Source organism: Somniosus microcephalus, chromosome 18 (genome assembly GCF_052327205.1).
Source record: "Somniosus microcephalus isolate GS21.2 chromosome 18, FLI_Smic_1.0, whole genome shotgun sequence".
Classification (NCBI taxonomy): domain Eukaryota; kingdom Metazoa; phylum Chordata; class Chondrichthyes; order Squaliformes; family Somniosidae; genus Somniosus; species Somniosus microcephalus.
In genome coordinates, this window is record NC_141004.1 from 32,058,784 (window position 1) to 32,076,872 (window position 18,089).

Sequence of the window (18,089 nt, forward strand, 5' to 3'; positions counted from 1 at the left end):
ACCTTTTCCAAAAACAACATCGATTTTGTGACAAACACTACTAGCTTACCTTGCTGTCTGCAGTCGAATAGGGTACAATTATCCTCCAGTATCCTCCAGTACTTATGACTAGAGACTATTTAGGTGCTGCTGTACACTTAAGCCACAATTGTCAATTAAATTATCTGTTACTAATATAGTGGCAAAAAGTAAATTTGAGCCCAATGACTTTATTAGTCATTACTTCAAGACATCAACTTGAACGGAATTGTATGGGTTTTCCCGTTGGTATTTATAAAGTACTTTTATGAGGGGAAATCCATCTCAAACAGAAAGAGCTAGACAGAAAATTGTCCTATTCTACTACAATACCTAGGAAGAAATTAGGCTGCAGTTATACTACAGCACAGCATGCAGCTGGCAGACCATGATTGTACCTCACATTGAGCTCAGTGTATGCTGTTTGGGAACATGCACAGTGCTTCTTCCCTGAGCAGCTCATTTTTAATGAAAGCGCAATTGGGGGCAGCGCTTCTCTCACAACTTGAAAATGAGTCAAAAATCGGTTTATAAAGTTCCCACAAGGTCCATTGGATCACCTGGGCACTGTTGGCTGTGGATGCTGCGGCAAATGAAATTTTCAAGACTGAGATGGGTAGATTTTGGTTGGGTAAGGGTGTGAAGGGATTTGGAACAAAGACGGGTACAGATCAGCCATGATCTAATTGAATGGCGGGGCAGGTTCAAAATGCTGAACTGCCTGCTTCTGTTCCTGTGTTCCTTTGTTTTTGCCGCAGTTATATTCTACCTGCTGCAAGCTCCAAGCAACATGAGGCTATCTGCTGCCATTGGTCTCATAACTCACACTTCAGTGCTGTCTGATCTGATTCTTCAGTTATGTTGATCCAAAATATTTTTGCATCTGCAGCCTTACTTTCCAGCTATAATGAGCTGAAAAACAAAGCTTGCACATAACCTTTGTGTGTATACCTCTCGAACTCTACTCCTTCATTGCTGCTTTGCTTTCTCATGGAGATCTTTAGTCGTCTGCACAGGAGAAGGTGCTTCAGCCTTAGTACTAAACCCTGCACTTTTTATACTGCAAGCAATCCTACTAGGAGCCACTATTATTTTAATAATTTCCTTCAAGTATTAAGCCTCTGCCTGCTGAAATTTTATATTGGCCATATAAAATTAGAGAGTGCGAAAAACACTTGCGCAAGGTCAAAACTTGGGTGTGTTTGCATTGCACAAATACTAAAATAATTCATACAACCATGTTTGATTGATTAAACTGTTTGCATACGCCTTACGATCTGGGGCTGCATTTTCCTTCTCTAATTTTAGCAAAAATCAGATATAAGTAGAAAGCAGGGAACAACCCTTTTACACTCACAGCTATTTTTTCTTGCGAGATTAGTGACTAGAGAAAAATATATCACACTTTGTTATTACTTAGGAGGTGGGGGGTGGGGTGTCATAATATTTGATGACAGATGGAGATAAACAATAGTGGTTGCTTAGAATTTTAATGTGAGTGTCACTTTGTTGAGATGCAAATTTTCTTTAATTCCATGCAATGCTGTGGCTTGCAGATATGACTGTGTAGAACAAGTTACCACCAGTCCTGCAATCAATTGTTGCAGAAGTCTTATGAAATGCAGCAGTTGAGTGTGAGACTAGTAACCAGGGGTCACAGTCTCAGGATCAGGGGTCGGCCATTTAGGACTGAGATGAGGAGAATTTTTTTCACTCAGAGGGTTGTGAATCTTTGGCATTTTCTACCCCAGAGGGCTGTGGATGCTCAGTGGTTGAGTATGTTCAAGGCTGAGATCGATAAATTTTTGGGCATTGGGGGAATCAAGGGATATGGGGATCGGGCAGGAATGTGGGGTTGATGTAGAAGTTTAGCCATGATCTTATTGAATGGTCATGATGTGGAGATGCCGGTGTTGGACTGGGGTGGACAAATGTAAGAAGTCACACAACACCAGGTTATAGTCCAACAGCTTTATTTGAAATCACAAGCTTTCGGAGCACTGCTCCTTCACCTGACGAAGGAGCAGCACTCCGAAAGCTTGTGATTTCAAATAAAGCTGTTGGACTATAACCTGGTATTGTGTGACTTCTTACATTTATTGAATGGTGGAGCAGGCTCAAGGGGCCCTATGGCCTACTCCTGCTCCTATTTCTTATGTTAACAGGGGATAGGACTGACCCTAATCTACATAGCTACCAATGACAATATTTTAGCATTTTTAAATGCTACCTTTATTTAACCTATAATAATCTGTTCCGAATGAATGTTACAGAATTCTTTCACGAATAATGACTTACGAAAGAAATAAACTTTTTATATGCAAATTTCAGATGATCAAATTACAATTCTTTTTCATTCTCCTCGTGCTGGGACAGCTTGCCACAATCGTTCTATTTCATACAGGCAAATCATAAGGGACAACGTCTCTCATTGGCTTTTAAGGGATAATTTTACGAGTATGCGCTGCTGCTAGGGAGCCTCACTCCCCAGCAGCGCATATCGGAAATTCAGGATGCTCCAACCATTAATAGCCAAAGAGTCATGGTCAAGGTGCACCCTAGTTTCTGATGTGTACCAACTGATGGGCAAGGCACCTTTAGTGCAGACTCGAAAAATGATCCCTTTGGCATCAGTACCATTGTGAGAAAAGGGTAGATTCTCGGAGATTCCGCTCCTGGAACGGAGAAGCTCGACATCAGCACACTTCATTCACAGTGCTCCTGATTTTCCCATCAATGCTGATATGAGGCCTTGGAAACCTCTTATAAATTGATTGTTGCCCAAGTATGACCCTCAAAGAAGTGGAATGTGAGCAGACAACTATAGGTAATTTTATAATGCACAGCTCTTGGTAGGGTGTAGTACTGAAGAAAAATGTAACTGATACATCTGGCTGCTTAAATAACTTCCTTATATTTGTTACTGTTCAGAGTGTAAGAAGTGTCCTGTTGGAACTGAACCAGTACTGGGCTTTGAATACAAATGGTGGAATACTTTGCCAAAAAATATGGGCAGTTCATGTTTCAATGGGATGGATCAAGATTGTGGAGAAATGACAGGTAAGCAGAATAAAAATAGTATATAAAATAATAATGTATTATCATTTGTCAATCATTAGACAAATAGTCTGTCCAAACCATTTAAGTAACATTTGCCTCTGCAATCGATTTTGCTTTTCCATTCAATATATTCAAATATTAAACTTTGAAATGCTATCTATAACCTCTTGATCCATCACATATATTTAAACTGTAAAAACTAATCTAAGGACGTTTCCTTGTGTCACTTCACCTATCTCAAATTAGATTTATTTGTAACTTGTCAATGTTTCCGATTGCCTAGCCAGTTGTGATCCTTTTTCTATCCTCCTGCCTAAATTTGGGATTCCTCGCCTATGATCGCGGTCTTTGTGACATAAGATACTTTACCAGTGCTGCACTTCAAGTAAGTGAAGGGTACTTAGCATTTTCGGCCCCCCCCTGGCTTTGCTGCCGACTCCTTTCATATCCTCTGAGCTGAAGGAACCAGGCACAAGGCCAACTGTCATCTTCTTCTGTGTTTGGGCACTTACCCAGCTACCTACAACAAAATGAGGCTGAAAGCCCTCCCCCCCTCATTTGCATGGCTGCCCCTTGCTTGTTCCTGCTTCAGGCACAAGCACTTCCATTCCCCTGATTTCCCCCCACCACCCGCCCCACTCCATTCCCCACCGCACCCCAGCCAGGATCTCCAGGGCAATGCAAAGGGGTCAGAATCTTGGCATCATGGGTCTCATTTGCTCTTCTCTGCAAATTGAAATGGAGGAGCGGGGTGTCGGTGCCTAAAGCGTGAATGTACTTTTTGAGAGTTTAACTAAAAATGATGTTGGAAGGAGAACTGGTATTTTGTAAAATGTCAGTTGTTTATTCTGAGGGGAATTAGCTGCAGTTCTGTTTTTAAAAAAAAAAACAACGACCTTTGTTTCAGGGTGGCAGGTGGCTGGAGACCATATACATAGTACGGTGGCAAGTGCTGACAATAATTACATGATGCTGATAATGGACGTTCCTGGATTTAGGTAAAAAAAAATCTTTATACTGTACTTGTACGTCATACACAGAGGCTTCTTGAAGCTGCAGGCTATCTTTTATGATGGTTTTTACTAATTATTAATAGATTATTAAAACATATGTGCATTTCCACAGTCTGCCCTTTCTCCCTTGTATTCTCCTCACCAAGATACATACACACCTAAATAAATGCGATCCTCCTCCTGCAAAATGGTTTAGTGCACAGATATTTCCAGGCAAACTCTTAGGCCGCAAATTTAATTGTGCTTAGGGGCCGGGTCCACTGTCAAAAATCGCAAAGATTGACAGCGGGTAGGAAATCCGCTGTTGACCTGCATCCACGTGCGTCTCCCAGGTGTCGGGTCTGTCGGCAGGGGAGACAATTCCTCGATTTAAATGGCTTGTTAAGAGCCAGTTTAAGAGTATTTTGAGGCTTACTTGTAATTTTACCTTCTCCCCGTTACGTCCGTGTATAATAAGATACAGACTGCAGCAGAAACGGTACAACAGGTGTTTACTCAACGTGGCTCACAGTTGAACTGACTGTACAGATTACTACTCAGTGCTATATACAGGTGTGGTCACTGCCGGTACTACAGTATACATGAGCTGTAAAAAGTAGTTCCCCCCCTTAAAGGTATATACATTACATCCCCCACTGGTTACCCACTGTTCGGGGAACACGCCAGCTCAACCTGGCGTGTTTTGAGTCTGCTCTGAGGTTTGTGAAAAGCTGACAGCTGCAGAAGTGGTGTCAAGGATGCCATGTTGCAGATGGTGAGTTTCAGAGCACAGAAAATGTTGATTACTGCATTTTTAATACAGATAGAGATTTCTTTAACTTACAAGATTTCAGACCCAACTGTATACTAAGATAGATACAGACTGCAGCAGAAACGGTACAACAGGTGTTTACTCAACGTGGCTCACAGTTGAACTGTGCTCCGAATCCTTCCACGATTAGCCCCAACACCAACATCACCAACCTCATCACCAACTTTCTCCGCCATCACCTGATGCTACACTGGACACAGGGCATCAGCCCCTGACAAAATTGCTGGCCGGGAGGCCATGGCCAGATTTTCTTCACTTGATGCTGTAAACCCTGGCTGCCACATGATGCGCCTGGTTGACTCCATCCCACACCAGCACTGTGAAGCATCCCTTTAACGTCCAAGCCATTCCATGCACACTCATCACTACAGTGAGGGGGTGGGGGGAGTTATGACTGAACAATCAGTGGAACTCAGTAAGACACTTCTCAAGGTGCACTCAGATCTGTCCACTAAGGGGCACTTTTTGAAAAAGAGTTTTCACTGTATGACAACACATTACCAGAAACTTCACATGGACATTGGCTAAACCCCTCAAGTGCCTACCCTTGTGTGTTGTTAGTTGGTATACTTGCAGTAGGATGAGGGTGAGTGTGAGGGGTGGCTAGTGAGATGGGGAAGTGATAAAGTAGATAGAGAGGGTTGGGTGGAGGTGCAAGGTAAGTTGGTGTCCTGGGGAGGTCTCTTCCGCCCTTGGAAGGGAAGAGAACCTCCCTGCATGCTGTGACTCTCTCCATAAGGACATGGAGGGAGTCATTGGCGAGCCTGGGTGCAAGCGTCCACTTTTGTGCAGTGCTTATCAGTGTTTCCGGCACCTCCATGCTGTCAAACACTGACAGAACAACTGTCAAACTCAATGTGGCCGTGGTCCCTTTAAGGAAACCGGCAGATGACGCGTCATCAAATGACATCATCAGACCCGCTTCCTGTTAATTGGCTGGGCTTAACAAGGCCCACCAAGGGAAAATCACGTCTGCAGAGCGGAGGCAGCTGGGGGCAGGACCGGAAACCAGCTGTCCCACCCCCATCCCGCCTCCTCAATTAAATTTGCGGCCTTAGTGCTGCTTTTTGGCCTCTGCACCAGGAGGTGTGCTTGAGCAGTGTTGGAGACGCCTCCCTAGATAGTGTTCACTCTCTGCTACAGACATCTTGCTCTGTGACATCAGCAGTGATAGGTATAAGTGTTATGAGAGGTTAGGGTTCAGACTTGGGTTTCCCAGCTGTCTATTGAAGTAATGTTGTGGTGTGACGATAATGTATTATCTGCATCAGTTTATTGAAGTTCAGTTGTAACAGTAAACGTTTTGGAGATTGGGCCCAAATGCTGGTCAAATATATTTTATTTCTTTAAATTAATTATATCCCAAAAGGAAAGAGAGTGTTGAAAGGGATGCAGTACTACAAAATGATAACTTTTTTTTAATATGAGTGCGTTTAATCGTATATTTAAAAAAATATCTTATTCACCCTTTCATCTTCCTTTTCTTTGCATTATGCTTGATTTATTGCACAGGCCACCACAGTCAACAGTAGAGAACTTAGACAACCCAGAAGTTGCTCGGATCAATTTTATCTTTGAGACAGTGTGCACTGCAGACTGCGAATTATATTTCTTGGTGGTAAGTTAGTTATGCTGCATTTGTTTCTGCGCCAAGGTGGAAGGCTTCAGTGGGTGGAGCTTTATGTAAGGTGTGGAGAAGGATAAGGTTAGTTTATCAATTTGAGCAGTAACAACGTTTTTTCTTGTGTAAGATATAAAAGTACACGCATATGTATCTCATGAGTACTTCATTTATACCATAGAAACACTTTAAACACATCAGTTGAATGTAATGCCTGGGGAAATATTGCTGAGTGGGGGAATATGATGTCCAGTTATGCGCTTAAATTCCTTAGTTAAATTCATTGGTCCCGATCTTATCTTTGGGGCGTGTTTGGTGTGGGGTTTGAAGTTAGGAACGGGAAGCCCAGAAGTACGGGTTTTCCGAACGTCCTGTAGTTATTAACTGCAGGACGTGTTTACATTTTTTCTGTAGGTTTCCCGCCTACAGCCAGCCTGATTGACAGGCTGGTTGCCTGTCAGGTGGGAAAGCCTATAGCACAAGGCCGCAGCTGAGCTGAGAGCAGGTAGGTCTACTGGGGACGTGGAGGGGTGGGGGGGGTGAGATCGTGGCAGGTGCGGGGGTGGTGGTCGGGGGGTGTCCGATAGCGGGGAGGCAGATGGTGGTCGGGGGGAGCATATGGTGGTTGCGGGAGTTCTGATCGCGGGGTGGGGGGGGAATGGGGTGGAGAAGCAGACAAATCGCCCTGAACACTCCCGCTCCTCCTGGCCCACAAGCAGTGCCGTAAAGGCACTTAACCTTATGGATTCAGCCCTTCTTGCCTCCTTTCACCTGCCTGGTTTCCCGAGGCCAGGGAAAGCCAGACGACTGTGGTTAAAAATAGAATGACTGTTAAAATAAAGGCAGCAGCCATTTTAAAATATTTAAATGACCAACCCGCCTCCTGAGAGTGGATTGGTCGCCCACCACTCATCCTGCTTCCATTAAAACCGGAAGTAGCTGGGTTCAAGGCAGGTTGGGATCTTGTTTCAGATTTTTAGCTTTTTAACCTCTCACCTGAACCAAACCCACCGTTTCTGTGGGTTAAAATTCCTTCCATTATATCAGGTAAGATAACAAATAGACAGTGAGGAGGAGCATCATGAACCAAGCTGCATGGGAAGATTAAAAACATGAGTGAAGAAAATCCAGTGTGTAATAGATATGAGAGGCAATTGTGCGATTCTGGGCTGCCAGCGAGGGGATGTGCTGACAGGGAGCATGATCGGAGAAAGGTTTACAACATTGGAGCCCTGATTCTCTGACCTGTACTTCCTGTGAGCTCTGCTCTCCACACGCCAGCCCTGAATCATGGAACCATACTTATCGAAAGATCTTGAAGGCAATGGGGCAGTCACAACAAAAGTTCACTGTTGTGTTCTGAGCCAACAAGAATTCCATCTCGTCATTGGTGACTGAGGCTGCTATTCTAATGCTTTCTTTTGTAGTTGTTATCCCAACATGCCAGTGAAAACATTACCTTCTATTTCATTGACATGACAACCCTGAAAATGTGCAGGATGTCTCATCTCAGCTTAAATGCTGAGATGTGCCAACCCTGGATTTCCAACAGTGACTCCACCAAAGTTGGTGGGCTCTGGAAGAGGTCCCTTCATTTGTCTTGACATTTTACCACATCCCAAAAAGCTAATAAAGCTGTAGAATAAGGAATGGCGTTAGGCTGGGCTTCAAGTAGTAGGTCATTGATAATGCCAACTCAGTGAAGATTTCTTTCCTTAACTTATGGGGCTATTAGCAGAAGCTGCTTGCAAATGGGACCATGAATTGTGGGTAGATTTTTCCATTCATATTTTTGGTGGTCAGAGCTTTGTGCTGTCATAGGTGGAGACATTCTACACACAATGTCAGCTCCTGTGTTACCTCCAACTGTAACATCTATTAAGCTGTTTATGTAGCCAGTGCAAATTTGTTCCTCAATATGGAATCAGTCCAAGCTACTTTTCTTAAAAGCAGACAGATATAGAGACTTGTAAACAAAAAGCTTTCGGAGTTTAGTGATGTCTTCACTCTGTAAAACAATACACTAACAAGCAGTTCCAAAGCATAAAGCAGGACCAAAAGGGACAACTGACCATGGCAATGAGCATTTATTATACTTAGGTTCATGGGGCAGTTCAGTAAAACGCAGTAGCTTGTTTGGACTGTTTTTTTTGTTATAAATCCTGAAATAATGTGCAAATATTCCAGGGACCTACTAAAGAAAATACCAGATCGGTGGAAGTCTGGAATGGCTCCAGAGAAAAACAGTCCTACACGTATGTTATTGAAAGAAACACATCGCTTACTATCGCGTGGGCGTTCCAGCGCACTGCTTCTTTTGAACAGGTATGCTGTTAAACTAGAACCGGCAGTATATTTTCTATATCTTTCAATGTTTTTTTATGCCATCAGAATCTGTTACATTAACAATTGCAATTTCTTAAACATGTTGTGCATAAATGATGGTTTGATGGCTTCAACCTTTAATTTTCACAAAATCAGTAAGATAAAGTGGGACTTAAAGAATGGCGTATGTTCCACGCTTTCCTCAGGCCTTGATTGTTTCCCCTAATTTCCGGTTGTTTCATAACAGTTTTTAATGTCCATCGTATGCTAATGAGATTCTCAGGAACTTTCGGCATAAATTGCCATCGGCAAGATCGGTGCAGAAACCGGTGTAAATTTCGGGGTAATTCATATCGCGGGAATTCGGGCCCGTAGCTTCTATTTGTGATAAATAAAGCTAGGCTGACACTCCAGTGCAGTGCTCAGGGAATGCTGTACTGTTGGAGGTGCCGTCTTTCAGATGAGACATTAAACCGAGGTCCCATCTGCTCTCTCAGGTGGATGTAAAAGAGCCCACGGCACTATTTCAAAGAAGAGCAGGGGAGTTATCCCCAGTGTCCTGGCTAATATTTATCCTTCAACCAACATAACAAAAAGAGATTAGCTGGTCATTATCACATTGTTGTTTGTGGGACCTTGCTGTGCGCAAATTGACTGCCGCGTTTCCCACATTACAACAGTGATTCCACTTCAAAAGTACTTCATTGGCTGTAAAGCGCTTTGAGACGTCCGGTGGTCGTGAAAGGTGCTATATAAATGCAAGTCTTTCTTTTCTTTCTTTAAGTTTTGGGGACTCTCATCATGTTCTTGGTAACTTTCTTTCAAGTGTGAGAAGTAAGCCATTTCATCCCTTTGCTAAACTAAACTACTTTTTTTTACAAATTTTTGGATTAGTATTTATAATGATATGCTTCAGGGACTATTTTTACTAACTTAATTATTACTGTTAAGATTGTTGATCATACCATCACAATGATCAGAGTCCTTCAGAGTGATTGATTAATTTTCGAAAGCCTGAGACAAGATGGGCTGGATTTTGATACTGGAGGCGTGTAGGAGGCGGGACTACAACTTTTGGGGTTGTAGTCCCGCCTCTATCGAGTTGTGGCCAACCCACTCGATTTTCACTTGAGTGACCTTGTTAAGCCTGCCCAGCGGGCTCAGCAGGCCAATTAAGGGCCACCCAGCAACAGGTGACATCACAGATTGACATTTCATCTGTCAAGAGCTTTTGACAGATGAAATATCAGCGTTTGACAGCTCTTTGAAGCTGTCAAACACCGACAATCTGTACTCCAAGTTAATTCCTTCCTCTCAGGCTGATTTAGAGATCTCTCCAGAACAGAAAGCTGAATGCTGCAACTTTTGACAGCTCACACCATTCTGCTTTCTGTGCCGGTGAGATGAGGGACTCCCGAGACCTGAAGGAAGGAAGGCTGTAAAGGTAAGTCAAACTTCTTTAAACATTTTACACACACCAAACACACTTAGCTCTGCACTCATGCACCCATCACTCACCTGAACACCGGACATCTTGAACCCTCCAAGCCCTTCAACCCGACGGTCCGCCTCACTAACTTGGCGTGGTTTGGAGCCGTCGGGAATCCCACACTTCAGGGATAAAAATAGGGATTAGGCTAAAAACTGCCTGTTATCTACCTGTTAATTGGCACTAATCCCCTTCCCGCCTCGTGGAGGCGGCTCCCAGCACAGGTCGGGTATCCGCCTCCTTTGAAACTGGCATGGAGGCGGGTTGGGGGCGGGATGGGTTCGTGCCCCCCCCGATTTCGCGATTTTTAACCCCCCACATGTCTCCAATCCCGTCTTCACAGCCCAATGAAAATCCTGCTCGATGTCTCTGTAAAGGTTTTGTGTCGGTTTCAACAGCTGTGCTCTTCTAACTGCAAAGTTTTATCCTAAACACTCACATCATGAAAAAAAAACAGGAAGTCTTGAGGAAAAGAATCACAGAGAAACTTGGGGTTGAGTATAGACGTTGACTTTGCATTGGTTACTCTGGATAAAAAGAAGTCTTTTGCAGTTGGGATAGCGTGCTACCTCAGGAACATTGCTTTTCTATGCCTCCATGTGCTGTCTCATTCCCTCATCCAACATTCATCTCCAAGTTACAACTGTCTCCTCACTCTCACCAGAGCCGGGACCACGATAATGGTCAGGAGTACATGACATACTGGATTGTCTCAAAGACTGCATTCTTGTGTACCAAGCATGTAATACTGACATCAAGAGGATTTGAGTACAGGAGTAAAGAAGTCTTACTCAAATTATATAGGGCCTTGGTGAGACCACGCCTGGAGTACCGTGTACAATTTTGGTCTCTATAATTGCCATAGGTTCACGAGATTGATTCCTGGGATGGCGGGACTGTCATATGAGAAGAGATCGAGTAAACTAGGCCTGTATGTTCTTGAATTCAGAAGAATGAGAGGGGCTCTCAGTGAAGCATACAAAATTATTACAGGGCTTGATAGGGTGGATACTGGGAGAATGTTTCCCTTGGCTGGGGAGTCTAGAACCAGGGCCACAGCCTCAGGATAAAGGGTAGGCCATTCAGGACTGAGATGAGAAGAAATTTCTTCACACAGATTGTGGTGAATCTTTGGAATTTTCTACCCCAGAGGGCTGTGGAGGCTCAGTCATTGGGTATATTCAAAACAGAAGTCGATAGATTTCTGACTAGTAAGGGCATCAAGGGATATGGCAATAGGGCCGGTGGATGGAGTTGAGGCAGAAAATCAGCCATGATCTCACTGAATGGTGGAGCAGGCTCGAAGGGCTGAATGGCCTACTCCTGCTCCTATTTCTTATGTTCTTATCAACCCTCTTTAAAAACTGATATTATCCAGTATCAGTGTCATTGTTTTTTCTTTAGTGCGAGTGAGTTTTGCCTTTTGTTTTTAATAAATGCTATTTACTTGGAATTGCTGACATTGTCACTTATTACCTCATTCAGGTGGTGCAGACAGGTACCACAGGGTCCCAAGATATTCTATTTAACTAGTTTGAGACTTTGCTACCCACCTTGTCATCCATCATAGCTTCTTCGTTCCATGTAAAAGTCCATTGGAGAAAAACATCCAAAGTTTATAAAGACACACTCCCTTGGAGGGCATGGACAGACAATATATTCGAATCTATGTCCAAACTAGGAGACTCCCTTGGACCCCAAGGAGCTGAAAGAGGGGGTTCTTAGTACTTATTCTTAGAAGGTCAAAGAAGTATAGATCACTTTTATTGCTTTTCTCTGTGTTCTCACATTTTTACCAAACAGTTTCAAAATCAGTGGTCACCACATGTGCAGACATATACAGGGCAATTTTAACCCTTCCTGCCTGGTTAAAATCAACCAAGAGATTTAGCCACCGATGTCCCGCTCCCTTCCCACAGTCTTCTCTTTTAACCTGCTCTTCCGAGCAGGCGGGAAGAACACCCGATGGAAACTGGCAGGGTCCTTCTATAAATATGGAGATCGGGCTCCGATGATGTCAGAATAAGAACAAGAGGGTGTCAGTCTGCGTGACTCTCACCCACCCGCTGGAACCCGGTTAGTGATTTTGACAGAAACCTAGGAACAGGTAAACAGCCTGACATTTCAGTTGGGGAATGGTAGTGAAGTTTGTGGGATATAAAGTTGGTAAAGATAATTTACATAATTGGCATTAAAAATTGCTTCAAGCAAGAACCAGAAGGTTACTTATTTGAAATACCTAAGGCCCAGAACAAAGGCTGTAAAGTTGAGTCATCTGCTGAAGACCATTTAATGAAAAATTAAAGGTCATTTTACAAATATTCAATTTTTTTGCATTTCTCCTATTTCGAATTCCTTCCATCAGGCTTTCACTCTGGTTGAAAGAGCAGGCAGGTGCCATGCTCTGGGGTCTTTGATGAAGCAGCCTTTGAATTAGTCAGTGTGCGAGAGTCACCCTTGCTCACTAAGCACCTGGTGACTCCGTTTCTCCTACCAGATACATGCATCACTTCTACACTGGGCCTCACCTTCGGGGCTTGACCAAGATCAGGATCCCACTGTTTGGAGAGTCACTAGTACAAAGTCATATTGTATCTCTGTGGTAACTCATGTTGGAGATCCAGTGAGATATCAAGTGAGACTTTTCAGGCATCTGGAGCAGAGGGGACAGCTGTAACTTCAGCTACTATAGCATTTACCGCCTATGCCACATCACAATCAATGCAATCTTAGTAAATAAGGAACATTTCATCCAATGGTTTCACATTTTGTGGCTGCCTGTATGCAAGGCAATGTAAGTGTGTGCGTGTGTATGTCCTGTTGAATGAACCAGAATTACTGTAGCAAGTATTATTTTTTTGAAAAATCATTCAATGAGATGAAAAACAAGTAATTCCTACAATGGGCTTGTGATCCAATTTGCCAGATTACCCCCCAGGCCGTGAACGTGAAAATGACCCCCTTTATGTTTTAAAGCTATTTGAAAAGAAGTCCAATATATTGAAGTCTTTGCACAGCAGCAAAGTATTAGCTTGTGCTCCATTTTAATATATGTATCACTGGTATTTATTTAAGTTATGTCCTTTATGTTTCAGAGCCGAATATATTCATATGATGTTGCCAAAATCTACTCCATCAATGTGACCAATGTAATAGGAGGTGTCTCATCGTACTGCACACCATGCGCGCTGGAGTCAACCTCCTCAGGATCCTCTTGTGTGACATGTGCACCAGGACAGTACATAGACAAGGAGTCCAGTAAATGCCAGGCGTGCCCACCAAATACACACCTCAAAGCTCATCGTCATTATGGAAAGGAGTCTTGCATCCCATGTGGACCTGACACCCAAAATAATTTGGTAATCATTGTTATTTATATTTTTTGGATGAATTTAAGAGAGGGATGTCATTGCTGATGAATAAAATAATGCCCAATGTCAGCATCAAGCACTTCTAGGTCAGATATTGCATAACACATCTGTAGAGTAAACTTTATTACTCTGCCCCAGGTATGTGCCACAACCCAAGTCTCAGAAGAGCAGCTCCACTGGCAAGTTCGTGCCAAAACATAGAGGGGGAGAAATTCGGTGGAGCCGCAAACGGGGCACCAAGCTCGCCTGGGCGCCAGAATTAGCGCTGCGATCGGAGCAGTAGCGACCGCCGGAAATTCAGCTTGAGCACCCCAAGAGGGACACGGGGCAAGGCTCGAGGCGCTCTGCGTCCCTCTTAGAGTACTGAAACTGAATATCGCAGCGCAACGTGCCGCAGTGCCACGTGCAGGCCTTCCTCCCAGTCTTAAGGGGGAGGGGCCTGCACCAGCGCGATCAGAGATCGCGAGTGCCGGCAAAAGAGCCCGGCACCGAGGAGAAGTGCCGGGCTCTCAGAAAACAGCCGGCACTGCCACGGAGGGAGATCAGGAGGCCGGGGACGGAGGTGCTGGCAGGCGGACGCCGAAAAAAACGGCCGCCCCGCACCTCCACCTTAATTTGCACCACTGCCGCCACAGGTAGGCCCTGTGAACCGGGCCCGATTTGCGAACGGTGCTACAGAGGCGGGCACTACCAAATATCGAGATCGGGGCGGTAGCGGGGCGCTGCGCACACCGATGACGTCATCGGTGGCGGCGCACCGCAACAGGCTAACGCCGCCATTAGCGCCCCAGCTAAATATCGTGGGAGGCGTGGCCAGTGGCACCAAAGCCACTGAGTGCCCTCTTTAGGCGCTAACTGGTGGCGCAGCCCACTGAATTTCTAGGCCAGACAGTTTTGTGCTGTATACTTTAGGATCTATGTTGTCAGTTCTGAAACTCAATATATATAGCATCTATACAGAAAGCAGAAAAGGGGAAAAAGTAATGTACTTCCTTCAGTGCGATACTTGGCACCAGAAGTAGAGCCTGTGTTTTGGGTGTGGGAGCCCCATATTATCAGGTGTGGAGACTTGAGGCTTACTATGCACCCATTACCCTCAGTGCTTACCTATGAGGTCAGACAGCCCATAGACTAGGAATCTGCACACAAACTGTGTAAGGTTCACCTAAGGCCCCCCAAATTATGTAACTTTATTGAACACCCTATAATGTGGCTGTAGTGATTGAGCTGAAGAGGAGGCCTGCTTAAAAAATTTCAAATTTAATCCTGGCTGGCCTCTTTATAGAGCCACCATCATTTCGCTGCCCCGCTCCCCTTTTTTCAAAGCCTTCAATGGCCAATTTTTCAATGGGGATTTCCAAACATTTCACTTTCTGGTTTCCATGTTACATATGTATCTAACGGTAGCTACGGTGCAATAAGTGTACCCTTGATGTAAAACATGTTAGTACACTGAGTTTCTGCAATATGGAATGGTAGGGCATGGATTCTCCTCCATCATTCCTCGCACGGTGAGCTGGACCTTCTCAGGAGACAGTGATTGAGGTGGCGTACGTTCCCTGAGAGAGGGGGGGAAATTTGGGCATTCATTCATCTCTCAAAGTGGTGTCAACAGATGCTCAAGAACAAGTTGGCTGGCTGCCTTCTCAGTTGGAGAATGGGAGGGGGAGTGTATTGGTGACATGAGGAGAATATAAAATTGAGAATAAGGGAAAGAGAAATAAACATACATTGTGGTAACTATGATAAATTAACATTTTATCCAACGTTTTATTTATATGATACTTCTTGAAGATCAAAAATAATTCAACAGTTAAGAAAGAAAAAGAAAGACTAGCATTTATATAGCGCCTTTCATGACCACCGGATGTCCCAAAGCGCTTTACAGCCAATGAAGTACTTTTGAAGTGTAGTCACTGTTGTAATGTAGGAAATGCAGCAGCCAATTTGTGCACAGCAAGCTCCCACAAACAGCAATGTTATAATGACCAGGTAATCTGTTTTAGTGATGTTGATTGAGGGATAAATATTGGCCAGGACACTGGGGATAACTCCCCTGTTCTTCTCAAAATAGTGCCATGGGATCGTTTACGTCCACCTGAGGGAGCAGACGGGGCCTCGGTTTAATGTCTCATCTGAAAGACGGCACCTCTGACAGTGCAGCACTCCCTCAGTGCTGCACTGGAATGTCAGGTCTAGATTTTTGTGCTCAAGACCCTGGAGTGGGATTTAAACCCACAACTTTCTAACTCAGAGGCGAGGGTGCTACCCACTGAGCCACAGCTGACACGTTAACCATATTGGGACCAAGAGTTTTAATTTATGTGCTACAGTATGAAGTAATAACTGCCAAAATGACCCAGCTATACTGTCCCTGCTGGTTCAGGTACTTAGAAATTCAACATATAAACCATTTGTTCAAAAGAATTAAACCAAGCTGAATGCCCATGGGTTGAAGAGACTAAAAGAGAAAATGAAGTGAATTAGGAGATAATGATTTGATAATACCAGCTTTGGGTTTTAAAAACCTGAAGATTTCAAGAGGTAGGAAAGACTGATGGAAACGAAACACGCCATAGTTGTGAAGTCTTGGGAAATTATGAGATGGAGATCTGCAATGAGTCAGGATTTCAGCACTGTGGAGATTTAGACAGTAAGAAGCAGATGTAGGATTGTGTATTTGGAACTTGGAAGAAATATGAGAGGAAAGCTCAGAGGAAATGAAGAAAGAATTTGCATTTATAGTGCTTTTTCACTTCCTCGGGGTGTCTTGAAGTGCTTCTAAACTAATGAATTACTTTTGAAGTGTAGTCACTGTTGCCTTATGTTAGCTGATATTGTTAATGGTTTCCTCTCCGCAGGTACTGTCCACCTCCCTTCAAATCTGCCATCATCACCCCCTCCTATAAAAATCCACCTTTGACCCCTCTGTCCTTGCAACCTATCACCCCATCTCCAACCTCCCTTTCCTCTCCCAAGTCCTTGAACGTGTTGTTGCCTCCTGAATCTGTGGCTATCTTTCCTGCAACTCCATGTTTGAATCCTCCAATCAGGTTTCCTCCCCTGCCATAGCATTGAAATGGCCCTTATCAAAGTCACAAATTACATACCACGTGACTGTGACATTTTTCTCGACCTGTCTGCAGCTTTTGACACGGTTGACCACACCATTCTCCTCTAATGCCTCTCCTCCGTCGTCCAGCTGGGTGGGACTGCCCTCGCCTGGTTCCATTCCTATCTATCCAGTCATAGCCAGAGAATCACCTGCAATGGCTTCTCTTCCCACTCCTGCATTGTTACCTCTGGAGTCCCCCAAGGATCCATCCTTGGCTCCCTCCTATTTCTCACCTACACGCTGCTCCTCGGCGAAATCATCCGAAAACACGGTGTCAGGTTCCACATGTATGCTGACAACACCCAGCTCTATCTCACCACCACCTCTCTCGACCCCTCCACTGCCTCTGATTTGTCATGCTGCTTGTCTGACATCAGTACTGGATGAGCAGAAATTTCCTCCAACTAAATTTTGGGAAGACCAAAGCTATTGTCATCGGTCCCCGCCACATACTCCGTTCCCTAGCCTCTGACTCTGTCCCTCTCCCTGGCAACTGTCTGAGGCTGAACCAGAATGTTTTCACTGACCTACAATGGCTCCCAGTTTTGCAATGCCTCACTTTAAAAGTTCTCTTCCTTGTTTTCAAATCCTTCCATGGCCTCACCCCTCCCTATATCTATAACCTCCTCCAACCCCACAACCCTCCGAGATCTCTGCACTCCTCCAATTCTGGCCTCTTGCGCATCCCCAATTTAATTACTCCACTATTCATGCCTTTAGCTGCCTAGGCCCTAAGCTCTGGAATTTCCTCCCTAAACCTCTCTACCTCTCTCCCCTCTTTAAGACACTCTTTAAAACCTACCTCTTTAACCAAGCTTTTGGTCACCTTCCCCTAATATCTCCTTATGTGGCTTGGTGTCAAATTTTGTTTGATAACGCTCCTGTGAAGCGCCTTGGGACGATTTACTACATTAAAGGCGCTATCTAATTGCAAGTTGTTATATGTAAGTGCAGCACCCAATATGCACACAGCAAGGTCACAGAAATAGAAAATGAGATGAATAACGAGTAGTTTGTTTTGGAGGTGTAGGTTGAGGAATGAATGAAATCCATGACACTGGGAACTCCCCCTGCTCTTCTTCAGAAGAAGTGCCATGGGATCTTCTGTGTCCACCTGAACAAACAGTCTCATTAAAAAGATAGCACTCCTTCATTGCTGCACTGAAGTGTCAGCTTAGATTATGTGGTAGAGTGGGACGTGAACCTAGGAGGTAACCTGGAGGTAACAGTGCTACTATTGAATGAAGGTGACACCAACCATTGCAT

General features: G+C 44.2%; 1 protein-coding gene across 2 annotated transcripts in view; it reads left to right on the top strand.

Annotated features, from left to right (window-relative positions):
- elapor1 (endosome-lysosome associated apoptosis and autophagy regulator 1) overlaps positions 1–18,089 on the top strand; it is a 143,731-nt gene that overhangs the window by 78,241 nt on the left and 47,401 nt on the right. For both annotated transcript variants that reach the window (XM_086011319.1, XM_086011318.1), the window contains exons 10-14: positions 2,950–3,078; positions 3,986–4,076; positions 6,415–6,520; positions 8,711–8,848; positions 13,433–13,696. In XM_086011319.1, coding sequence (XP_085867445.1) covers positions 2,950–3,078; positions 3,986–4,076; positions 6,415–6,520; positions 8,711–8,848; positions 13,433–13,696 — 728 coding nt within the window. The remainder of the gene's footprint in view (positions 1–2,949; positions 3,079–3,985; positions 4,077–6,414; positions 6,521–8,710; positions 8,849–13,432; positions 13,697–18,089) is intronic.